This window comes from Pleurodeles waltl, chromosome 1_1, assembly GCF_031143425.1.
Source record: "Pleurodeles waltl isolate 20211129_DDA chromosome 1_1, aPleWal1.hap1.20221129, whole genome shotgun sequence".
Taxonomy (NCBI): domain Eukaryota; kingdom Metazoa; phylum Chordata; class Amphibia; order Caudata; family Salamandridae; genus Pleurodeles; species Pleurodeles waltl.
This window is the reverse complement of record NC_090436.1, coordinates 860,821,551-860,847,987: the sequence shown is the minus strand read 5'-3', so window position 1 is coordinate 860,847,987 and position 26,437 is coordinate 860,821,551. Positions and strand designations below refer to the sequence as shown.

Here is a 26,437-nt window from a genome sequence, read left to right as displayed (position 1 = left end):
GACCCAAAACTATCAGAGCGTTTTACATGAGCACTGGTTACATTACACAAAGACACATTAATTTTTGGTACGCACAGGGTGAATTAGTGATTTGCCCAGGAACCACAGGATGTTGGGCCAACATCGAGACTCAAACTCAAACCTGGTTCCACAGCTCCAAAATCAGCAGCTCTGGTTGTTACACCACATCCTCTCCCCAAATCTCTCTCAGATGTGGAATTTTGGGAGAATAAAGAGCTCTGTATCATATTCATGAATGATATTTCCTCCTCAAGGATGTTTCGCACTCCCTAGAAGAGAAGGCCTTCCCCGTTCATTCGATATATTTTTGCTGAAAATAACAACGTTCTGACACATGATTAGGTTCCACAGACGTTTTTTGTGAGAAAACCTTTATAAACTGTCTTAAATATAATGGAATTTAGCATTATGCTACAACTGACCCTTTTAAATATGTTGCTGTTATGCTTGATATTTTGCACTATATTTAAATTACACTTTAGGCTTACCAGCGTCTTGTGTTCTATTTTTAACAGCACACAACCCACATTCCATGAAAATGGCTTTACTCAGTGAGTCAGCCATTTTCTTGTGAGAACGTATTCCTGCTGTCCACTTGACCAAGCTACAAAGGCAAAGGTAGAGTTCATGCCAGAAGAACTGGAATTCCAGGGATGACTGAATAGAAAACAAAACAATGAATGAAAGTTCTCTCAGCTGACCTGAGAGAGACTCTCTTCTATATGATGTGCAGTAGAAATAAGAAGTGTGGCAGCGTCTGGGGGAAGTGAGGTGCAGACACACTCACCTCACCGGTTGAATATTCTACTGGGGTGATTGTGGTACTAGGAGGAATTGTTTTGGGCTGCTTTTTAATGCTATTTCTTGGTACAACTTCTGAAACATCATTGTGGGATTCCCAACTAATGAAAGGGCAATTAGTCAAGCATATGAGTCTATGAAATATACTACTCCGTGACAGAACAACGCAGTGGTGCACAAACACACTAAAGAAACAGAGCACTTTAACTGTAATGCTTTATGCCAGGTATTACATGAAGGTGTTCCTTGATCTAAAGCACTAACAAATATTAGATAGGATAGTTTTAAATGGTGTTCAATTTTTGCCAGATGGTAGAAGAATTAGTTGTGCATCACAAGACAAGGAATGATATTAGGTGATGTTTAGTTATTCTGTGTGCCTAACAGTAAAACAGTCTTGTTTTCTGGGACTGCTTATTATTTATTTTTACACACTGAGGGCTAAGGGATTTATGACTTGTAAAGTTATGTGTTCAGAGTTTCTGCACTTGGTGCAGCATCTCTGCACCCTGCAATGCTCAGTGCAGAAACTCTGCACTTGAAGCTTTACGAGTTGTAAGTCCCTTTATGAATCGGGCCCTGTGTTTTTGTACTAACCCTTTTCTTTTGTATAAAAGCAAATGCACTTACTTCAACACATCTTGCCAGTTTCAGGCATAAGTGTGTCAGGTCCAGCAGATTTTTAAGATGCTTCTGCATTTTTGGCAGAACAGCACTCGCCAAGCATGGTCAGCATGTGCTGGGGTGATGAACTGATACGAGCTGTTCCTAAGCTGAGAGACTAGAGCCAAACCTGAAGCAGCATTGGCATGCATGCATGGTTTCAAGTCTGGGATACTCACCCTTGGTTCTTGAATGTTCCTTAATGATGACCAAAAATGCAAGTAGTATATAAAAGTCAGTATGATTGTCTTATGCCAACTGCACAATTGCCTAATATGTGCCCGGCTGGCAATTGCTGCCACACACTTACCTCTGTATGTCAAAGCACTTGGATGTCCAGTGCAGTATCTCAGAGGGTGGCCTTGTCTGTTCCTGCTACATAATGTAAAATAAAAACATAACGTGTGTTTGTAAAGCGCACGTTCAACCAGATGGGTATCTTGGCGCTGAATAACAGATGTTTATTGTGACCCAACTCAATAGTACTCATTTTATCGTCCTCCGAAGGATGAAAGGCTGAGTGGACCTGTCAGGATTTGAACCTGTGACCATGAGGTCGAACACAGGCCCCTACAGTGGACACATTAGTCCACTAAGCCACCAGGCCCGACTGTAAGCAACCAGACCTGGCTGTTACTGTGAGCTGATGCCTCCCTCACCTTTGATGGAGGACTGCAGACAATTGTGAAGAGTCAAATCTTTCCACCCACCCCAAACACTCAGGCCGCTCAGAGGAGAGGACAAAGGTACAGTAGTGCACCTCTATAGATAGAGATACTCTGCCAATGCATGTCTAACTGGAGAAGCCCTAGTTACAAGGATTAATTTGCTAGAAATCGGGTTTATCTGCTGATTACACGCTGTTACATTCCAGCTGTATTGTGAATGGTGAATTATCCTTTGACAGGTCCCATTCCAAACACAAGTACAGCAGTAGAGCTGGAAGAATTTCTCCAGAGTACTGGTTCAAAATCATGATACTTTTCAGGGACTTTATGCCTGTGTGGGCTGCAGCTCTCTAATGCTTAATCTGTTTTGCATAAAGTCACATGAGCTAATCTTATTTTCTTCCAGACAAGTTTCTAAAACAAAAATCCAGTGGTGATTTAGAGAAAACAAGGATACATCTAAGAAGGATTAGGCAATCTTGTTTTTAGACACAGTTTCACACTATAGTGTGAGGGTATTTTTTTTTAATTGGGGTGAAAAGTCAGATGGATTTACTCCGTCGGTGCAAACATGGCTCAAAATTGAGTGGATGGACGAAGAGTTTTCTGGACAGAGTACGCTGTCATTATATCTACAGATACCCTGTCTGGCAAATTCTAAATAGGGCCCATAAATCTTAAAGAAAAGCAGGAAGACATTGAAAATATTGTGGAGGAAAAATGTGTGCAAATGGGGAGTCCTGAAAGGGGTAGAAAGTAGAAACATAGATAGGTATGTGCATACAGTGAATGGGTGGATTATGGAATGAGCCAAAGATAGGCCAATAAGACTAGATCATGCATACAGAGTAACTCCTCTGAATGTTGAGAGATTGACCTCTCCCGTCACAACTTTGTGGAAAATTAGATACTAATGAGTAACATATGAACAGACGGCAACGTTATGTGCAATAGCTTGCAAATTTAAAAACTCCAGGACCTCCCTAACATCATGTTACAGAAGAGGAAGATTTTCAGGTAAGTGATTTTATTTTTTAAGATACAGGAATAAAATACAGGTGAGGTCATCCTTTCTACACCTAACTGATATCACCAAGTCAGGCCTCGAAAAATGGTAAGTCATATTTTATCAGGTCAAGCTATTTTTAGGACCTACTTGCCCCTTCTGGCAAGTTGACAAAGAACAGGTGTTCTGTTCAGCCAGAAAGTGGAGGAGAAATAAAGATGCCTTTAAATCTTGGTTTCTCACAATTGCGCTGTGTACAGTGACAGAGGTCAAAAGTTTGTTTTTGACCACTGGTTGTACTTCCGTGTGATGAAAAAAACACTTTAATAGGATAAAAACAAATCAGAACACTTTACTTGGTTATGTGCAAAGAATACATATGTTTTCTGAAATCTGATTTCACACATTAATACATCATACACTTTTATCAGTAAAGCTGCAAGTTAGTGGGAAGGTTTTTCAACATTTCTTGGAAATGTTTTTCTGTAAATGACAGTGTGCAACCACATCATGCTTTACTAATACATTTATTTAAAGTGAGTGTTTAAACATAAACTGAGAAAAACTCCTGCCCTGATGACAAAGCTATTGGTAAAGAACAAGTTACTTACCTTCGGTAATACATTATCTGGGAGAGACTCTATCTAGCTGCAAATTCCTTACCTTTGAATTCCTTGGCTTGAGCTTCGAATCCGGAATTGCAAAACTAGGGCCCTGAAAAGATAAACCCTAACCCTACTAGACATATCCGCAGAGCGGGGAGGCATGGGTGGGTGTAAGGAATCTCCAGATAGATAGAGTATCTACCAGAAAATGCGTTACCGAAGGTAAGTAACTTGTTCATCTGATAGAGACTTCTAGCTGCAGATTCCTTACCTTTGAATAGATACCCAAGCCATAACCTCTTGGCGGTGGGCTGTGGATATCTCTACTACACTATAAAGCCCTCAGGACTGAACGGGCAAAGTGTCCGTCTCTTGGTCATGATTGTCCAGGCAATAATGATTTGCATATGCGTGCAAAGATGCAGACGTTGCCGCCTGACAAATCTCCAGGACTGAAACACCCCAAGCTAGCACAGTGGTAGCAGCTTTGCCCCTGCGGAATGAGCCCTCAGTAGGCTGCTTCCTGGCCAATTTGTAGCAGCACTTGATGCAGTGAATGGCCCAGCATGAAATGGTTCACTTCTGCACTGCCCGACCCTTCTTTGCTCCAACGTACCCCACAAAGAGTTGGTCATCCACTCAGAACTATTTTGTGCGGTCAAGGTAGAACGACAATGCTCTTTTTGGGTCCAGTCAGTGGATTTTCTCTTCTTCCTAAGAGCAATACAGTGGAGCAAAGAAGGTGAGCAGGGTGATGTTCTGACCCAGATGAAATGGGGTCACCACCTAGGGGAGGAAAGAGGCACAAGTCCTGAGTACCATCTTGTCTGGATAGATAGTGAGATACGGTGGCTCTGATAACAGAGCTTGCATCTCACTCACCCTCTTGGCAGATGTTATTGCCACTAAGAAGGCTGTCTTGATGGTGAGCAGCCGGAGTGGACAGTTGTGCAAAGGCTCAAAGGGAGCACACATCAGAAATGTGAGGACCAGGTTTAAGTCCCACTTGGGCATAACAAAGGGCCTGGGGGAAACATATGTACAAGCCCTTTGAGGAATCTATGTACAATGGGGGATTTGAACAGACAAAGCTGATCAGGTAGCTGAAAAAATGGTGAAAAGGCTGAAAAATAGCCCTTGAGAGTCCCCAAGGCAGAACCCTGCTGGGCAAAGGAAAGTATGAAGAGAAGGATATAAGAAAGAGAAGCACAAAGAGGATCAACAGACCTTTCTGTACAATAATATACAAAGCGTTTCCAACGGAAGGCATATACCGTTTTAGTGGCGGGACGCCTGGCTGCCAAAATAACTTTACAGACTTCAAGAGGAAGATCAAAAGCCATCGACTTCCACTGCTCAATCTCCACGCATGAAGGCGCAGAGTTGACAAGTTCGGGTGGAGCATGCTCCCCTGCTGATGCGACAGAAGATCCTCCCAAAGGGACAGCCTGATCGTAGGATTGATGCTCATTTTGAGAAGCTCAGGCTTCCAGACTTTCCGTGCCCAATCTGGAGCCACTAGGATGGCTTGGGCCCGGTCATTCTTGATCTTCTTGAGGACTCTGGGCAGGAGTGGTATGGGCGGAAAAGCGTACAGAAGGCCTGAACTCCACTCACGATGAAAAGCGTCGCCAAGTGATTGCCGTCTTGGAAACTCCAACATGCAATACTGCTGACATTGCGCGTTCTCTACGGAGAAGAACTGATCTAACCAAGGCTCTCCCCACTGCTGAAAGAGTTCTTACACCACCTACGGATGCAGATACCATTCATGATCCGCTAGGCATCAGCGGCTAAGTTAGTTCGCCCTGGCGTTCAGAGAACCTGCCAGGTGTTGAACCACCAGCGTTATGCCCTGCTGTTCCAGCCATGACCATAGACGCAGAGCCTCTTGACAAAGGGTCCACATCCCCACAGTGCCCTGCTTGTTGCAGTACCACATTGTGGTGGTGTTGTCTGTGAACACTTGCACTATCTTCCTTTTCACAACGGGAAGAAATGCTTTCAATGCCAGTCAGATCGCCCAGAGCTCCAGCAAGTTGATATGGAGTCCAGATTAAGTCCGGAGACCAGAGGCCTCTGATCTCCACCTCTCACAAACGGCTGCCCCATCCCAGAAATGATGCATCTGTCATACTTTGAGAGCTGGCTGGAGAAGGGAGAGGAGTCTGCCTCCGACCTAATCACAGTTCACTAACCACCACTGCAGTTCCCTCTGAGATCTGAACTGTGTCGGTAAGATTTCCCTGATGCTATGCCCACTGGAACTTCAGGTCCCACTGCAGAGCCCTCATATGCCATCTGGCATGTTTGACATACAGGATGCAGGAAGCCATGAGTCCCAACAGCCTCAGAGTCTGTCTCACCGACATCCAGGAGGCCGAAACATTGGTATCATAACTTGAATATCCTGGACTGGCTGCTCGGGAAGATAAACCCGAAACTGCACTGTGTCCAGAACATCCCTGATAAAAAGGGAGCTTCTGAGAGGGAGTCAGGTATGACTTCGGCATGTTTACATTGAACCCCAGCGAATGCAGGAGGTCCACTGTAGTCTGAAGGTGGGTGACGAGAGCCTGGGTCTTAGGAGCCTTCAACAGCCAGTCATCGAGGTAGGGGAAGACTGAAATCCCTAACCTGCACAGATGAGCTGCTACCACCGCCATCATCTTGGTGAACACCCGAGGGGCACTGCTGAGACCGAAGGGAGCACAGTAAACTGAAAATGCTTGTGGCCCACCTTGAACCGCCAGTAGTGCCTGTGGGCGGGCAGGACGGGAATGGGAAAATACGCATCCTGTAAGTCCAACGCTACCATCCAGTCTCCTTAGTCTAGGGCAGATAAGACCTCAGTCAGAGTGAGCATCATGAATTTCTCATTTTTGAGGAAGAGATTGACGTACCTTAAATCCAAGATAGGGCGAAGACCCTTGTCCTTTTTTGGAATCAGAAAGTAGCGGGAATAACAACCACTGCCTACTTCTGACTTCGGTACCCTTTCTATGGCTCCCTTGGACAAGAGAGTCGTAACCTTCTCGTGGAGCAAGATTAAATGATCCTCCATCAGCTGTTCTTTCAATGGAGGGATGGAGGGAGGGAAAGTCTGGAAGGGTAGGGAATAGCCCTTCTGTATGACCTGCAAGACCCATTTGTCCGATGTTATGAGGGGGATGAAATCAAATCCTCCCTCCAACTGGACGAATATGGTCTTGCAGAACCATACTAGGAGGGCTTGGGCAATGCGGAAGAGGGGGGCTGGGTGGTGGCAGACGTCTGGCTAGACCCTCTGGGTCTGAAGGTACCACGACCTCATCCTCGCAATGGATGCTGCGAAGATGGAGGACGGTGGCTGACATGTGGGTGGCGCGATACCCCGCCCCTTCCGAAGCCTCAAAAGGGGCAAAAGGCAGACTGTTGGGGAGTGGGCGTTGAGAGGCCCAAGGATCTGGCCGTAGGTCGAGAGTCCTTGAACCGCTCAAGCGCCGAGACAGCCTTTTCTCCAAAAGGGCGTGAGCCTTCGAAGGGCATGTACATCAGATTTGCCTGGACATCCCCCGAAAAACCAGTGGTACAAAGCCAGGCATGGTGATGAAGGGCCACTGTTGATTAAATTGCCCTGCCCAGCAAGTCGGTCGTGTCCAAACCACACCGAATTGTAAATTTGGCTGCATCTCTCCCATCCCTGACAGCCTGAGTGACAGTGTCCCATACGCCCTCCAGGACCTGGGGCAGCACTCTGTGCCACTGTATCCCATAAAGCATGGGGGAAAATGGCCCAATAGGCATGAGGTATTTACAGATCTCAATGCCAGGCTGTAGGAAGACAACATCTTTCACAAGTTGGTCCAGCCTTTTGGATTCCCTATCCAGGGGAGCGGATGGGAAGGCACCACCGGAAGTGGAGGATTGGACTACCAAGCTCTCCGGGGTGGCGTGTTGGTTGAGGAACCTAGAGTCGGTAAGAGCTAGTCGATGGCGGTGGCCAATTGTCCTATTTACAGGAGCCCCTGTGCTGGATTTGGACCACATCCGTCAGTAAGGGCCTCATCGAAGTGTAACATCGGCTTCGATGTAGCAACCCCCGGCTGAAGCACCTCTGTCAGAATGTTAGTCCTGACCGGTACCGTAGGCAAGTCTAGGTCCAAGACCTCAGCTGCTTTACTCACCACCATGGCATACGACACTCCCTTCTCCGTAGCCACAGAAGAAGGTGAGAGCATACCAGCATTTAGCGAAGTATCCAGTCCACTAGCTTCCCCTAGATCCTACCAGTCCTGCTCCTCTAATCCATACTCTAAAGGGTCCTAACACCCCCCTCCCATTCCTCACCTGTCCCGGGATGTTCACAATAAGCTTCAGGCTCTGATCTGGGTCATGTCGGCGTTGTTGAAGTCCGAATTCGCATGGTACGCCGTGGTTCCGGCTCTGGATCATCTGGAATGAGGATGGGGCTCCCACCACTGGTGGGCGCCAGTGGTTGGGGGAGCGTCGACATCAGACACAACGCTGAAGGAGGCTGACTGTGTGGAACTGGCGCCAGTCCGGATTTGATATCAGATCCCAGGGTGTCCAACAGCACCGAAGCAGAAGTCGCAGGCGTCAAACCTGACAGAGACCCTGCTGATCCACCCACGGGGCAGCCCACTCAAAAACAAGTCACTTAGGCTCCCGGATAAGGGAGGAGACAAGAAGTCGGCTCTGGCATCGGCTCAGCGGAACCGTGCTCGGAAAGTCGACGTCCCTACAATGCCTTGTCGGCCGATGGGCGCTGCGAAGTTGAAGTCTGCTTGGACTTCTTCTTCTTCTTTTGCCTAGTCACTGAGTGCCCCGAGGACCTCGAGTGGGACAAAGAGGACTTGGGGCTCCTGGAGTGGTCCCAGGACCTACTCCTTGAGTGGGACCGTGACCTCCTAGTAGTCGCGCCCACCGAAGTCGACTGCCGGTCCACCATGAGCTTTAGAGACCACTTTCTCAAAGCCTTCAGGGCCATGGCCCGGCAGTCGGAGCACCACTTCGTAATGTGATCCCTGTCGAGGCACCAGAGACATACCTGGTGGGTGCCCGTCACAGGCATGGAGCGATGGCAGGCACCACACTGCTTAAACCCAGTCTTCCTAGATTACAGTTCCTCGCACAGGCACGAAAAAAGTTCGACAAAACTGTCATAAAAGGGTTGCCAAAAAAGGCAAAGAGTAGCTCGATCCCAGACCTGCACTTAACTGGTGCGGAAGGAACAAAACCTGACATACGCGTGCCGGGGTGGTGCCTTTATAGGTGACCGTGACGTAACAGACAGCTCCAACGACGCTGACGAAGCCACGCAGAGCCGAACGATGCACGCAGATCCGAGCGATGCCACCCGACAGCATGCAGGGTATTGCTCAGCAAAAAGATTCAGGATTCTAATCTGATGCTTGGGAATTCAAAGGTAAAGAATCTGCTGCTAGAAGTCTCTATCAGATAATAAGATTTTGCCTAAAAACACTGCCAACAGATTACTACCATTGTCCCCTGATCTAAGAAGACCGGATCAGCCAGGCTTTATCCTGGGCACGTCCACACCAGACAATCCCTGTTCGCTATTTGCCGTAACCCACTAAATCGATGCTGATATCCAGGTGGCTGTGGCATTTTTAGACGCAGCAAAGGCATTTGGTTCAATCAACTGGGCTTTCTCCTAACAGTTCTACAGAGGCTGGGAATAGGTACAGCAATTATAAAGTGGATTACCATTTTGTACATTTAGCCTCTAGCCAGAATTTAAGTTAATAGCTTGATTTCAATACCACTTCTAATAAATAGGGGGACTAGACAAGACTGTCTCTTATCTCCTTTCATTTTTGCACTCACTAGTATATTAAAGAATACTATCATCATTGAGGAATACGGTTTGGTTGACACAAAACTGTACTATCCATGTAAGTAACCCGGGATCTAATTTGTCCCCTATCGTTGAAGAAAAAGTAACATTTGGCAAATATTGAGGCCTAAAAATTAACTGGTCAAACTCTATGTTAATGCCATTGAGAAACAATGCCCCGGGTTATCCATTGAAGCAGCAGCTGGAGAACACGTTACCTAGGGATATAATATCTTTGGGACACAGAGGTAATCCTTAGGGAAAATTATGTGAGATGCATGATTAACATTAATAACACTGACAGGTGACATTGAATTGATTAATCAGTTGTGCACTAAACAACTGAAAGCTCTAAGCTCATTCTTTAGAAAAAAACAATTTATAACACTTACAGGATACACAAATGATTCCCCACCGAGCTATATGGAAATAGTCACATATCAACAACTTTGATATTTCATAAAAAACACATATCCAAGCATGTCGGCTGAACCGGCTGAAAGGGAATTGCTTAGTTCGCCTATGGTCATGACCGGCAAGTCCAAACTCATTACTCGAAGATAGAATACAATACTGGATAAAGAAAACACTGCTATCCTAAACATGAACAGAAGAATAAATGGGAAATGGACCTGGGGCACAACATCACTGATGCACAGATTATACTGCTGTAAGCAAATAAAGGGTATTTCACCTATGGGAAACACACACTTATACAATTAAAATTAATTAAAATTATAATTATTAAAATTAGCTTATTACACTTCAGCTACCAAGTGCCCATTTGGATTGGCCACTAACTCATACTGCTGGAGAAGTAAAGCCCAGAACAGGGACTTCTTACCAGTGGCATTGTACTGTCAGTTAATCCACCCATTTAGGCAAAGTCTTTTGAGTGAACTTAGATTGATAATTCCAGTTGCGTTTACCGCCTCTCCACTTATGACCAAACTGGAATCTGTAAAAAACATGCCCAGACTTATATCAAACTAGCTGCTATGGCATTACTCCTGGGCATGTGACAAGTTGCTCTACAGTGGCAAGGATACCTTGTTGCGCACTGTGGTTTAGTGGTCTTTCTGTTTGCACAATACCAAAATATATGTTACATCTCTGCCAGAATCTAACTGACCCGAAGATGTTTTGAGGACCACTGTGTGCATACCTGGCCAACACAAAAGAACAATTCTTAGCTGTATATAGGATGATCAACGATTAACCTTGCAATGGTTAATCATATATCCCGCCACGTACTGGTTCACCTGCTGTTGAAGCTATGCTTCATCCTGTTGACATTACATGTGATATTACTGCTGTGCATATATAATAAAGTTGTGCTATTTGATGCTATCATACTGATTCATGTTATTATGTTGCTTGTCACTTTTAAATTGAAAATATGCTTTTTAAAAAGAGACCAATACAGCCAGCTTACAAACATACACACATACAACACTGCCAAACAATGATGAAGAGCTTTCACTAGCTTAGCCTATTTTGCTTATTACTTACTCTCTGAGCTGAACAATGGGAGCTGTTCAGCCAATCAGAATGCTCTCTTTGGTGGCTATATTTAACATTTAAGGACGCAAAGGGAGAATTCTGTGACTGCCCAGCTCCCAACATACGCAATGTGGAATAAGAGAGTGTGTTGTGGGGGCATGAGGAGCCTCCCATCTGAATGTTTTTGTGATAAAAATGATTCCATTCTCCTGCAGCACTCCCTTGCTCTTCTAAGATTGCTGTCTGGGGTTCTCCCCTTTGCTTAAAGCGGCTGTTGACAGCAATCAGTTATGGGATGTCACTCAGCATCCATGACATATATGGCTGCGCAATAATATCCGGATCCAGTTTGGTGCCTCGGAAAGGGTTCAATCAAGTGAGCTTGATTGGGAGTAAGTATCCATTAGAAATATGCTTGGCATATTACAAGCCATGCACAGAACAGAAAATGCCAAATACCATTCATTTATGTATTACGCTAACAATTAGCTCATGAACAAACAATTAGGCTTACTAGAGGTGCACGATTTATAGCAGCCAGGTACTGCAGCAGGCCCTTGGTGTGGAAGATTGTAGGATGAAGATCTGGGTTGGGGTTCAGCCACTGTCGGTTCAAGTCTTCTCCACTTAGAGAACACCGATGGCTGCAACAGACGAGAAGTTATCATCAGCAAGATAAGGAGCTGGTGCAATGCATTAATAATACAACGACAAACAGTTATGCCAAATGTCTGATGGTTTTTTATACCAAAATAACAAAGATGGAAAAACAGATATTTTTAAAAAAATATTTTAATTTAGTGACTTTTTTAGAATACTACGGGAAGAGTAGACAAACACACCCAGAGTAGCAGTTCTGACAGCTCACATTTCATAAGGTTCTAGGAGAAAGACTATAACATTAATTTAATCTTGTACAGTTTCCACATTTTAGGGCCAGTTTAAAAGCATATATTAGCCATTGATGGATCATTCAAGTTACATAACACCCCATTCCACCCAGTAGTAAGGAGCACCACTTTTGATATGATATGACACAGTCCACTACAGGAGGCTTGAGACTTGAAGGACACAGGAAAGCCCACACATATTGCCTCCAGTAAGCGAAGTATTCTGTCAAATGTTCACCACTCCAAGCCTTATACATATGCTTTTTTCTCAGCCAGTGACCACTTCACCATGGCACTAAGACAGAAACTGTGGTGCAGGTGGCACATAGTTTTAGCAAATGAATTACAAAGAATCTGTGGGATACTAACTGTGCAGTCTATTCACAAGCTACACTTTTTAGTAAGTTTCTTTGTACTACAATATTACAACTCAGATACTACAAAATGCTTTGGACACACCTATGTGCAAAGGCCTTCCGTCTTTTCTATAAAGAAATCTCTAATGTACAATTACTTTAATTCTAGGTTAACAATAATTACTTTAAATTAATTTACATTTTGATTTTTCATTTTTTTTAAAAATAATTATTAAACTTTATTATTTCCCCTATATTTTAATACTGGGAGATCTCTGCCCCAGTGGAGGAGACCTCTGCCTACATATGAAAATTAACTAATAGAACTTTACAATTGTATATACTGTTCAACATCTACACGACCCGCCATGCATGTCTCAATATAGTCTCCTACGCGACCCCCCATGCATGTCTCAATATAGTCTCCTACGCCAACGACACTCAACTAATCCTCTCACTCACATAAGACCCTCACAATGCCACAGCAAACTTCTGCAATGTCATGACCAATGTAGCAATGTGGATGAAAAACAGCTTCCCTTAAACTAAACAATGACAAAACGTAAGCCCTAATCTTTGGGAAAAACGCCTTTGTATGGGACCACAGCTGGTGGCCAGCAGAACTCGGACCAACGCCCTCTCCATCGGCCCAGGCACAAAACATTGGCATCATCCTCGACTGCCAACCATCCATGAATCAACAAGTAAACTCAGTTGCCTCCTCCTGCTTCTACATGCTCCGCCGAATCTTCAAATGGATCCCTACTGACACCAGAAAAACAGACACACACCCTGGTCACCAGCCGGCTCGACTATGGCAATGCTCTCTACACCAGAGTGTCCTCCCAGCTACTTAAAAGATTCCAGACTCTACAGAACACCGCAGCCAGACTCATCCTCAACCCCGACAAGCACTCAAGTACCACTCTACACCTCAGGAACCTCCTCTGGCTCCGTGTCCAGAACATATGTGAATTCAAATTCGCACACTCGCAAACAAGGCTCTACACAACCTAGAGCCATCCTACATCAACCATCCACTGAGCTTCTACATCCCAGCAAGACAACTAAGCTTCTCCACACTAAAACTTGCACACACCCCCGCAACTGTCCCAGCGGCAGCGGAGGCCGCTCCTTCTCCCCTACACAGCAGCCAAGTCCTGGAACAGCCTGCCTTTCCACCTCCGAATAGCTCCCTCCCTGGCAGACTTCAGAAGGAGACTCAAGACGTGGCTTTTGGATGGAGACACAGCACCCTCAGCGCCCAGATACCCTTAGAGGTGATAGTGCTGCACTTTACAAATGCTATGATTGATTGCTCTAGCAAGCTCCATCCCCTGTTTTGAGAGGGTGAAGACAAGTTTAAGGAATGTACATTAAGATGATATGTGGAATGAGAGCAATCCTAGCAAAAGAGGTATAGGTGCAGGAGAAAAATTTGACGTAGCCATTGAGATGAAACTGGTACATGGTTGCAGCCAAACAATAGCCCTTTCAAAGCACAAAAAGAAATATGTTCTTACCATAGAGGGAAATAACTGGGCTCAGTGCACAGCTATGACATATGAGGAAGGAAACAAGTCTCACTGATTGTTAACCTAACTGATCAGAATCGAGTCCCAATGAGAAGAAGTGACCACTTTAAGATGTACAGGTGACTTGATGTGTTTTAGCAAACTGATATTACCAAACTTTCAGCACATTATTATTTCTCCTTGTACTCAAGCTCTGCCAAAACGTGCCCTGTGTACCCAATGGCCCATTTGCCAGGAGCGTCCCTACCTGCATCCTACCTGGAAAATAGGGAAGAACTTGACACCTCAATCATATAAGCAGACAGATCAAATGGGGGGAGGTCACTACCTGGAGGAAAGGCCCCTGGGACAAATAACTTTCAATTGGAGTTTTAAATCATATATGAGCAACTGCTATGCCCACATATTGGTAGTCTTTAATTACTCATTGGATGCAGGCAGACTCTTCCCCTTAGTGGGAGAGACCATGATGGTAGTGATTCCCAAACCTCATTGTGGCCACCTTAGTAAAGCACTGTATCGCCCTATGTCAATGCTGAATTTGAACTATGAAAATACTATAAAAGTAATAGCAAACAGATTACTTAAAGCTGTTCCCGCCTTATTCACCCTAATCACAGGAGAGACATATGTGGACGTGGATTACCTACCTGAAGAAGACTTTTCATATACTTGGCAGCATATCTTAAGAGTATGGCACCTTCTCAGTGGTCTCACTGGATAATGAGAAGGAATTCAATATGTTTGAATCGGGTAGCTTGTCTGGTGTAATGTGTGTACAACATTACGGATCAAACTATTACATAAAGAACTGACAGTCAGGGTACGTACAGGGAAATTAATGTATAAAGGATGGCAAGTGATACAGGCCACCATATTAAGGTGCTCAATGTTGCCCCTTCTATGCAATATAACAACTACTAGTTGGGCACAATGTGAAAGTAATCTGAAAGGTGTGAGAGTGCTTGAGACCTTATGTATTATTTTTCTTTATGAATATGATGTCCCCTTTTATTTAAGTGACCCACTCTGTGATCTAGTGACGACAATCAACAAATGTGAGACCTTTTCCGAGACATATGGCCTAGCAATTAAATGGAGAAAGTTGTGTAAATTCTCCCCAAAATATGATGTTAGGAATCGCCATTGTCTACAGGCAAATGCCCACTAGACTTGGGCACGAGACATTAAAATATCTGGGAGTCAAAGTATATTGCATTGATGTATATATTTATGAGAGTAACCAATTGAAAACTGTCACCTCTCTGGGGATGTACGGCCTCCTGAAGACATCTTCCACATTCTACAGCTGGCTGCATTGCATTGTCAAATATGAAGATGCTCCTCCACCTGCTGTATTACTATATTACGTTGATGGTGACTCCCTCAAAGAACTTGTACTGAACATTCAGGAATTTGCTCCTATACTTAATAAGTAACAATGGTTGTTTGCAAAAGTTCATTCTGCCACTTGCTGAGGTAAGGCTGGGAGTCTTAAATCTTGAACATTATTTTTTGGTAGTGCAACTGCAGGGGCCACTGTGTTGACCAAACCAAAAAAGTGAAGAGGCAAAATATATGGACACCCGCCATATGTTCAAGATGTATGAAACTGCTACTTCTGGATACCCCAGTTGTTAAAGTGATAATACAACTTACTACCACTTGGTGTGAATTACATTGACATAGTCTACTTTGCAACATGGTGGGGAGCAAACTGACTGCAGCAACAGAAAAACATGGCCTGCACTGCTGTTAGGCCTGCTTCTTTGGTATTAAGGTGCAAACGAAAAAGTCCATTACACTGCATTGCCATAATCCAATCTAGAATAAATGCAGGTAGAGGCACTTTGACCCTAACTGATTTTGAAGGATTTAAAGTTGAAAGGTTTTGCCATCAATTTTTGTGTTTCTTCAAGGGCTAGTAGGACATCAAGGTTAGTGTCATTTGCTTTGTTGCATAGCATGAATATGAATTGAGTGCAATTTGCATATAAGTGTGTTTTAAACATTAAACGTCCGCAGAAGATAGGTCAGAGGACTTTGCAGTGGTTTAGGTGATGAAGAAAAGCCTCAAATTCAGACATTAAGGTTCTGCTAGACACAAACGAGGAAACCAAGGGGAAACTGAGCTCTTGATACTGAGGGATGGCAGAAGGTGGATTAGTGTTTTGTGGTCAATGGTGCTGAAGGCAGTGGAGAGGTCTAAAAGAATACGTATTCTTCAGTTGGTACTATCTGCCATCATCTGATGGTCATCTCCCACTGGGATAATGACCATCACAGCCAGCCGCCCACTTACCTTCCAGGCAAGTTCATCTTCTATGGTGGTTCTTGTCACAACCGTAGCCAGGAATTGACAAGAAGATAGACCAAGAAGTGTAAAGAAAAACCAAGGCAGCAGGCCTTTTCCATCTCTGCACCCAGGATTTAAAACAATATCCTCCTATTCAGATGACCAATGCGACTCTGCTCCACTTTAGGAAAGAGGTGAGAAGTCACCTCTTTTAAAGAACACTACATCACAATGCATTAACCATCTGAAAACAAGCTACCTGTCCTGTCACTGATTGACATTAAGTTTGGTTTTGACCCTGAACCACATTCCACTACCTTTTGGCTAGATGTGAGTTGTAAATATAACATATACATATATATAGGTGATAACCAGTTCAGTCCCCTTACCTGGTCTAAAGCAACTTTCCAAACTGTTTTGCAACTGGGAACGAATTGCCTTCTTCAATTTTTAGAGATATATCGTAATACCAAAACAGGTCTATAATTTGTCAGTTGAGCAAACAATGTCTTCATTAGGGAGGGCACCATCCTGTGCTTGAAACTTTCTAGGATATTTCCTTATAAAGTGAGTCTTTTATGATGTCTGTGAGATACGGGACCACTTGACCTTTAATTGATTTCCATAACAATCCTGGAATGGGATCCTCTTGGGATACCTATGGCTTACTGTTTGTTATTGGGTTCATGAAATCCTTAGATGCAAAAATATTAAAAGCAGTAAACAGTGAGACAGGTGTCGGGTAAGGAAAATGATAGCCTGTAATACAGTAGATAAAATGCTCTACTAATCAATGCAACTCCATGAAAGTGGTGGCTAGCAAGCAGATGAGGCAGATGTTTGGAATAAAGTCTTTAATTCAGGTTGGCCAACTAAAGCTTCTTGTTGTGCACGAATATCAACACAATAACGCTTAGTGATTCACATTAAAAGATGAATCACCTTTTATAGCAATTGAGGATTTGTGTCCAGTACAACTCTATCCCTTTGAGGGAGAAAGAAAGGTTCCTCTACTGTTAACATCTACAGTACACTGACTATTCTTAGAGAAGTGGGTGCAACAAAGGAGGTTACCTTCAAAGACGGACAATGTATGTCAAAAGAGTGTAGTGGCTCAAGCAGAGGCCTCCCTGGGTCAGGTGAGTATGACATTTAGGTCATATGTAGCTGTTGTTGGTGTTCCTACAGTGGTTATTCTCCTAAAATCCTCCATGAAAGCTTTAACAACAGGGATTTTGAACAAAGATGCATTTTGTCTATTTTGCAAGTAAGCGTTACAGCTGCTAAATGTAGTCAAATAGAAGTGTATACTACACTTGTCTTTTGAAGGTGCAGCAGATAAATTATAATAACCTGACTTATGCTCTAAGAGTATCTACTTATTTGTTTAAGCAGTAATGAGCAAATCCCTTCCATTTTGCTGTACGGTTGGTTTGTGAGGCTTGCATAAGATGTATGTACACTGCTCTGGTAATTTAAAGTATCTAAACTCTAAGACCACAGGTGCCACATTGCTAGGCTCAGTTCCTTAAGCCTGAGATGCCTCAGCTGACCCAGATACAGCATCCATAGGTGTTCTCTGATGGGTAGTTTATTGTGTGGATGAACAGACATATCCAAAAGCACTGAATACCGTGGCAGCCTTGCCCACACTGGTGCAACAAGGATGAACGTGATGGACGTCTGGCTGAGTTTCCTCAATACATAAGGGTTCAGAGATAGTGAAGAACAAGCATATGCAACTATGGCCTATTGCACCTAATGACTGTGGGTGTGCAAGCCTGGAAGCGAAGCCTGGGCATTTTTGCATTTTTTGAGGTTGCAAATAGGTTGACTATAGTTGAAAGTATTGTTAAAGTACTTGAGGATTCCTCTCCCATTTGCAAACATTTTGATATGTCAGGTCAAAGTATTCCACCCCTAGCAGGTGCTCTTCTAGAGGCTCGATGTGACTCACTAGCCAACGCATGATTGTTTGAGATAGACCGGACAGCTTACGTGAGTGAGTCTCACCCTTGTTTCTAAATGTAACACATGCCAGTCATGTCCAGTTTTATAAGGATTGTTTTCCCTCAAATAAGCATCTTAAATGCCATAAAAGCCAGTTGTATTGCTGTCAGTTCTAGAAAACTGATAGGTATTTTTTTTTGTTTCAGTGTACAGGTACCCAGAACAGTCATGTAATTGAAATGTACTCCACAAACCATAAGCGTACTGACAGTAGTAACAGTCATCTGCAACTGAGGGTCTAGAGATGGCCTGTCAATTGACAACCATTTCAGATTATGTTGAACTATGGACTCCAATAGCACTTGCACTTTCCCGACCTGCCACTTGTGACCGTTGCCTTTCTAGACAATCTTGCAGGAGGTGCATGTTCGAACTTGTATTCAGAACTACATGTATGCATGAAGCCATCATTCTCAACAGTTTCATTATTATTTCCTCAATTAGAGAACATGGTGTTCGAGAAACAAGGTAAAACAGCCTATCAAATGCTACTGCACTCTCTTGAATTAGGTAGGCTTTGTCTCTGATGGTGTTTAGTATTGCTCCTAGAAAAAAGGTTACTTTTGTTATGAGGTGCAATATTTTGGCATTTACTGTGAACCCCAATGTGAGCAGAAGAGACACTGCTGCCTTAATAAGTACTAAGAATTGATGACAGCTGCTGCTCTTCATCAGCCAATCGCCCAAATATGGAAACACATGAATGGCACTTGAGTCGAAGATGTGCTGCCACATTCATCAGGCAATAACTAAACACCTTTTTTCAAGTTTTTCTTTACTAAACATAAAGACAACCAATACAATGTAGTACTTTAGCATTCAACACAGTTTACACATACTGCAAGTAATAGTGTGCCCAGAACACTCCTTGCAACTATACGTCCGTATGCAGGTAATGTATTTAAAAGTACATCAGTGGTTCTCTTCAGGTCCGTCTGCGACCAGGAATCCTCGGAAAGGAACCCAAATGTCTCTTGGCCGAGAGGCTGCTGGTTGTAATTCTGAGTCATAGTTGGTGTTCTTGATTAATTGCAGAATTCCAAGCAGTATCCTTGCTGGGCAGTGGACAGAACACACTTATCTGTGATTATCAGATCCCACTGTGGAAGGAATAATCTGATTTATCCAAGGCAGGTGTTGTATAATTGGCAGAATGGATGGTAAGTCATTGTTTCGAGGCTGAGGGGTCATTTACGGCCACCTGGGCCCTTCTCTCTACAGGTGCCTCTGTATCCACCTCGAGCACATCACATGTCCTTATTGAAAACCTGTGTACTGCTTTTTGGGTGCCAATTTTGCACCCCTTCAGGTTTGCTATTTCGGAAATCAAGTCTTGGGAGACTGAAATTGTAGTGCCCTTGTGGCTTTGGCAGTGCTGGGAACTTTCTTAATCTTTTCAAGCATGTTCTCTACTTGTGGCCCTAAAAGATGCTCGATATCTGAACGTATGTTAATAAGGAAGTGTTCATCTTCTGGGTGAAAACAGACAATTGGAACCATGCATGCCATCGGAGAATAATCCTGGTATTAACCTACCTTTTGTGCAGAGGCTTCAGAAAAGTTGGCAAGATCATCTACAGACATATAGAGCTATTGTTTGAGCTGAGTGGTAAGTCATCCTTAGTTCTGGCATCAAGATATCTTTCCAGATCTCTGGGTTTAAAGATGAAGTGGTCTGCTTAGAGTCGCATATTTTTGTCAATGGGTGATTTTGAAGACTTAACTCTCAACCCCTCTACTGGAATTCTACGTCTTTTGTTTCGTATTCTTTGGGTTCATAGTAGAGGATCTGACAATATTCTTTTCATATATGCAATTCTGAGAATCTTTGATAGTGCAAAATACTTAATTCTCTTAAACACATTAGGGAGTGCTGGATAAAAAACATGAATTCTGTCAGTTTGGTGTTACTTTCGCCAGGTGTCTAGTACCATCCATTCCCTAATGGCTAGATCTAGAGCTTTACTAATTCCACGTCTGTGTGCTAGGCCAGCTGTGCGCCCGCCCACCTTTCAACTTGTATAGCGTTCAGTTAAAACTGTCCACCCATTTCAACAGCAGCCCCAAAAAGAAAGAGCAGCTCTCACACAGGCTTGTAAAGAACTGCATATCTTTCATAACAGATGACCCAAATTAACTATGCACCTTTCTTGACAATCAAGCAAGTAATTAATAAAAACATACAGACCCTCAGGATTCTGAACTGCTTTTAGTAAAGCATGTGCCACCCAACCCTACTCATATGGACCCCACTCTCACACAGAGAAGTAAAATAATTGAGCTCTCCGTTTTCTGACAAGCTGGGTATTTTCAGCAGCTGCAAGGCGTTTCCGTAAGAGTCCCAGTGCTTAATTTGCAAATAAAAGCGTGCCGGTGCCCAAGGCTCTCTTTCGCAACACGCAGGTGCTGCAATTAAATGTGCGAGCACCGAATACTGAGGTAGCTAATCCTAAAACCATCTCAGGCCTCTCTAACCCATTTACAGGCACTCCCTGGCCCTTCAGCTCACTGTTGCAGCATTCTGCTTTCTCCCTTTGTGAAACTTTTTCGTTTTTCTCTTCCTCTATCTTTCCCATTAGTGTATTTTGCTCACATTAAATGCTTGATGCAGAAAAATAAGTGCTGGCCCTCAAAAACAAGTGCCAGTGCCCCGCACCAGAAGCCACCGACTCAAATTATAAACACTGAAGAGACCCACCCATGTTTTATGTTTACTTGGAAATGCAAATATCATCAATTTAATCTAATCTCTCACCTGCAGAACTGTATCTTAGAACTATCCATGCCTCCTTCGTGCACTGCTACTTCAAATCGCTAACCATGCTGAATTTGAACTGACTGCAAACTGGTCCCACGCGGAGCCACCTAAAAATCCTAAAAATTATATCACAGCATACCCCCCAGCTGGTGACACAAATCACCCTTCAGCTACTGTCACTAATGTAAAAGGGGTCGGTCTCAACACCTACCGTCCTCTCCTCCAGCAGTAACAACCTATGATTATGGATAGTATTTAATTACTGCCACTCAATACAAGGAGCAGGAGCTTCCTTCGCCCCCAGAAACTGCTTTATAGTTTGGCCTTCCTAGGAAATTGATCCAGTACGGCAGGCAGTTACTAATATAGTGTCTCTATAGCTGAACTTCTGGACTCTGACAATTATATCCCTGGGCGAGCCCATAGCAGTGCTAATGCATTTCTGGCCCCTTCAAGGGAAAACGCGAAATCGGCTGTTAGGTTTTGCTGTGTTTTTCATCAATGCTTCCAGGAAAAATTTGACATCAAGCATCCTTCATCCTAACTCGCAGCGGTTTTGTAATCTAAAGGTACTTTATCACAGACGTTTGCAACCTTACAGCATCTTTTGTGAGTTGTCCAAGAGCAGTTTCATTTTCTGGTGCTTTATCCGAGAAAATGATTCAATCAGCGCTTGTCAGGTTAATTTAATTTGGATTTGTCAATTTTAGTTTCCGGATTCGGTCCAGATTTTTGAATGACTTTAGGAATGTCACACTGAGAGGGTTCCCTGTCAATGTTTGTTGGTGCAGCTCTTGTTAAACTCTGCCTATTTTTGATCATGGATGTATCTAAACTTGTAATTCAACCTGCTGCTTCGTGGCAGTGCTACTGCTCATGGACTGTGGAGTACGCTGCTATCAAAGTGTCGCAGCTTGTGTTAGAACTAAGCATGGAGTCTCAGAAGGTCCCCCACATTAATGCTGAGAATGTAAGAAATCGGACACGGTGGAAACGGAGCACTGAGGATCAAACTGCTTTTTAGAACTGTTCACTGGCAATGGGAGATGTGGGGCCCTAGATAAGCAGCTCACTGATGCGATGTTCCTGGTGGAAAATGGACAGATGACCATTAAAGTATTGAGAGGGCCACAGTATACAGAAACATTTACAGGAGAGTTTTGTGAGAATACTGTACAGAAAAGGCCGATATTGCAAAAAAGGAAAGTAAAAGTACATTTTCGATGAAAGGTTTAGGTTAGCCAGAGGTTATGTTGATGTTAAACTTTGAGCGAGTAGAAACCAAGAGAAGTTAAAGGTGTGACGTGCAGCCAAGATGCGTTCTCTTTCTAGGGTTCCTTGCTAAATGGTCAACCGCCTTTTGCTGATAGATCAAGACTCATTCACAACTAAATTTCTTAAATGACAAACCAACAGTTTGCAGAACTCTCAAACTCTCGTAAAATGCTGAATATTGTGTTTACAGAAATAAACTAAGTGTATATGGACTCCAGAAATCTCTACAAAACAATTCTATTGCGCGTTTTCACTGTTTAACATAAAAGTAAAACACATATTTATGAAATTAATCTAAAACAGTGTCCTTTCACTTACTTTCCATTGATAACACCATCTGGATTTAGCATGGGCACAATTTTGAAAATGTATGCTTCTCTCAAATGCTGAGCACTGGGGCTGTTGCCCATAAGAAACTCCAAAGTCCCCTTCATGACCCAGCTTGCATTCGTTTCTCCAGGGTGAACACGGGCAGTGAGAAATATATAGGGGCGATTTCCTAAAATAAGAATACACAACATTCCAAGGTAAAACATACATTGCACATGCTGAACTTCCTGCTTGTCTAGGCAGTACGTGAGCTGTAACTTTTATATTTCAACAAAAGGCTGAAATATCTACTTGGAAGGTGTCAGTCACAAAGTGATGCATTATTCGAGCAACACACTTGTCTGACATCTACCCTAATACATGTGAGGTGTGACTGAAATCACTAATTGTTTCATAGTCTCAAATATTTTAAAAACGCTTTTTGAGGAAAAAAGTAAATTAAGGTGGAAGTTTCCTCCTCATGGCCCAAACTTCCTGCGTGTGTGTCGGTCTTAATTACGCACGGCTCCACAAATAAGCCATTGGCACAGCCAACGTGTTTCGCCTATGCTATTTCTGCCGTGGCATTTATTACTTCAGCAATTCTGACTGGGACAAGGATCAGGGACGTGAAGGTAGTTTACAATACATGCATGCCCCATCTACTTTTGCTCTTATCTGCGAACACCCGCACACATACGCGCGCACACAGGGGCCGCATAATCTGCTTGCTTTCCCAGGATACCAACATAGTTTGTTTGAAAAAAATAATCACCAAGAAGGAAAGGCATTTCTAAAAAAAAAGCTTGTTTATAATGGTTTTCCCGGCTGTCTTTATAGCAATCCGTTATATTTTTTAACAATTAAAAAAAGGTCCTTTTTACTAAATTCTTTGCTTCACAATTGAGACCATCTTCAAACAGATTTTTCTCAGGGACGTTGTTTAATATCAGTGAGAAGACCTCTATGAGAAACAGAGCACTAAATTGTAGGGTGAAATGTTAAAAAGGCGACAAGTTGAGGTTTTCTGCTGGACGTTTAGCTCCCTCTAGTGGACCTTCTCTGTAAGAGGAAGCGTGACTTCTCATTTTCCGTTCGAAGGCTCGAAGGTATTGGAGCGCATTACATGAGCACCAGCTACATTACACAAAGACACATTCATCTTTTGAGAGGCACGGGGAGATTAGGTGATTTGACCAGAATCAACGGTGTTGAGCGACCCAGAGGCTCAAACTCAGTTCCCCAGCTCCAAAGTCGGCAGTTTTGTCTATCTATTATCCCGTTCCCTCTGCTGTGTGCTGATAGCAAATGCCTACCCTCTGCACCCTTTTTCTCTCTTTTGCACTTCTCCCCCAGTTTCCCTCGTGCTCCGTGTTGTTCTCACCCGCATGTGCCTCTCCTTCATTACCAGTGTTGCTCTCACTTTTGTGTTCTTCTCACTATCCTGTGCGTTTTTCCTCCCTCTCCGTTCGCTATGTGTTCTAGCCTCCAACCTGTGTGTTTCTCTCTCTATGTGGACTTCTTCACCCACCCCTCTGTTGCTCTCTCCCTTGTGCAATGCTTTTCCCCTCCTGGCCTCCACCGCTCCTCTATTTGGCTCCTATGTTGGCTCTCTGACCTCTGTGGTCATACTTTTTTTTTTTTTTTTTTAATTTGCATTTTGGCAATTTTTACAATTCTTAACTATGTCACATTAACCTTTATTTTTCAGTGAATTGAAATATATATATATATATATATATATATATGTGTATATATATATATATATACATATATATATATATACACACACACACACACACACACACATTATATCCTATTGGGGGATGTCAGTAGGTATAGTTAGGGCCATGTTTCCTTAGAAAATACATTTTTGACTTGCCTCTATCTTTGGTGCCATATGACAAATCTTTACAAAATTTTCCCAAAAAAGTGTTGTGGTGATTCTTGTTACACATAGAAAGTTTAGGGGGGATCCGTAAGGCAGGGGCAGAGAAAAAGGGGTGGTGAAAAAAGTTCTGTTTCTCATGTTAATTCCCATAGGACCTTTAGACACGTCTACAGTCCGAACCACTGGACAGAATTACACCAAATTTGGCAGAAAGCTAGCTTCCGCTATGCAGATAGATCTTTTGATTGTTTGGAGTGTATCTGTTCAGTAGTTTTTGAGATATTAAAGGGAAAATAAATGTATCTCTGGCCCCAAATGTATTGCAAATAATATGCGCATTTTCACGAGTACGCATGCGTAAAGATGCCCTGTAATTGGCTGCCCACAACCTGACTCGAAAGTTGCAGCCACCATTTTATCTCACGGAACGCGGTCCCCGTGGGTGAAATTCCAAACTGAAAGTGGCATAAGGGGTCAGGGTGAAGATACCTTGACCCCTGCAATGTGATGTAGGTGTTTTTAGGAGTAAATCATGGGTTTTAAATAATTTTGCGTCACCATGCGCAGTATTTGTGGAAATTTGAGAATTGTCAAACATTTTGCAATTTATTTGCAAAATATTCACAAATATGAAAAAAATTGAAAGAAAAACCAGACTCATTCATACACTAATTTATTCACTCATGAATGTACTCAGAGACTCAGGCACCCACTCAGACTCTCATGCACCCACTCAGAACCACTCATAGACTAACACACCCACTTTCTGACCCATTCAGACACTCAGACACCCACTCACAGAACCACTGACAAAGACAGGCCCTGTGGCCAACATACATTGCAAAGGCCATGCGTGGCATGGGGTTGGGTGGTTATAAGTGCTTGGCTTGAGACCAACCCCGGCACACACGGAGCAGAGGTCTTGCGTGGCGGGGGTTGGAATAACGTGCAGTAATTAAAATTACTTTACGTTAAAAAACCATAGAAATTCACCAGAAAAAAAGGTTATTGGAAGGTTATAGTTCTGAAGAACAAGTTATTTACCTTTGGTAATGCATTATCTGGTAGAGACTCTAACTAGCTGTAGATTCCTTACCTCAGAATTTCTTGGCATCAGCTTGGAATTCAGAAGTTTTGCTGAGCAATACCCTTGCGCGCACCATCGGGTGGCATCGTTCGGAATCCTCACTGCGTCGTCGGCATCACTGGAGCAGACTGTGATGTCACAGTTGCTTATAAAGGCACCACCCAGGCGCACGTACATCAGTTCCTTTTCCATTAACTTCCACGCCAGAGCCATGAAAATAACTAACAGTTTGTCAGTGCAAAATCTAGGGCCCTGAAAGGGACAATCCCTGACCCTATTAGATGAGTACGCAGAGCGGGAAGGCATGGGTGGGCATAAGGAATCTGCAGCTAGATAGAGTCTCTACCAGATAATGCTTTACCAAAGGTAAGTAACTTGTGCATCTGATAGAGACTTCTAGCTGCAGATTCGCTACCTTAGAGTAGATACCCAAGCCATAACCTTCTGGCGGTGGGCTGCGAACAGATCTTCACACTAGAAAGTCCTGCACGATTGAATGGGCAAAGTGTCCGTCTCTACAGACATGACTGTCCAGGCAGTAGTGTCTTCCAAAAGTGTGCAAAGATGCCCACGTTGCTGCCTGACAGATATCCAGGACTGGAACACCTCGTGCTGGCGCAGTGGTAGCAGCCTTGCCCCTGATGGAATGAGCCCTCAACCCTGCAGGAGGCGGTTTCTTGGCCAATGCGTAGCAGGTCTTAATGCAGAGAATGACCCAGTGCAAAATAGTTTGTTTCTGCACTACCTGACCCTTCGTTGCTCCCACGTACCCAACAAAGAGTTGGTCATCCACCCACAACTCTTTTGTGTGGTCAAGGTAGAACGACAATGCTCTTTTTGGGTCCAGTTGGTGGAGTCTATCCTCTTCCCCGGGCCTGTAACGCCCTGCAAGACAGCCTTGCG

At 43.6% G+C, this 26,437-nt stretch overlaps 1 protein-coding gene across 7 annotated transcripts in view; it reads right to left on the bottom strand.

The window, feature by feature from the left end:
• AGTPBP1 (ATP/GTP binding carboxypeptidase 1) overlaps positions 1-26,437 on the bottom strand; it is an 863,873-nt gene that overhangs the window by 148,046 nt on the left and 689,390 nt on the right. For all 7 annotated transcript variants that reach the window (XM_069229549.1, XM_069229567.1, XM_069229576.1 and 4 more), the window contains 2 exons: positions 22,566-22,746; positions 11,642-11,771 (listed from right to left, as the gene is read on the bottom strand). In XM_069229549.1, the coding sequence (XP_069085650.1) occupies positions 11,642-11,771; positions 22,566-22,746 (311 nt within the window). The remainder of the gene's footprint in view (positions 1-11,641; positions 11,772-22,565; positions 22,747-26,437) is intronic.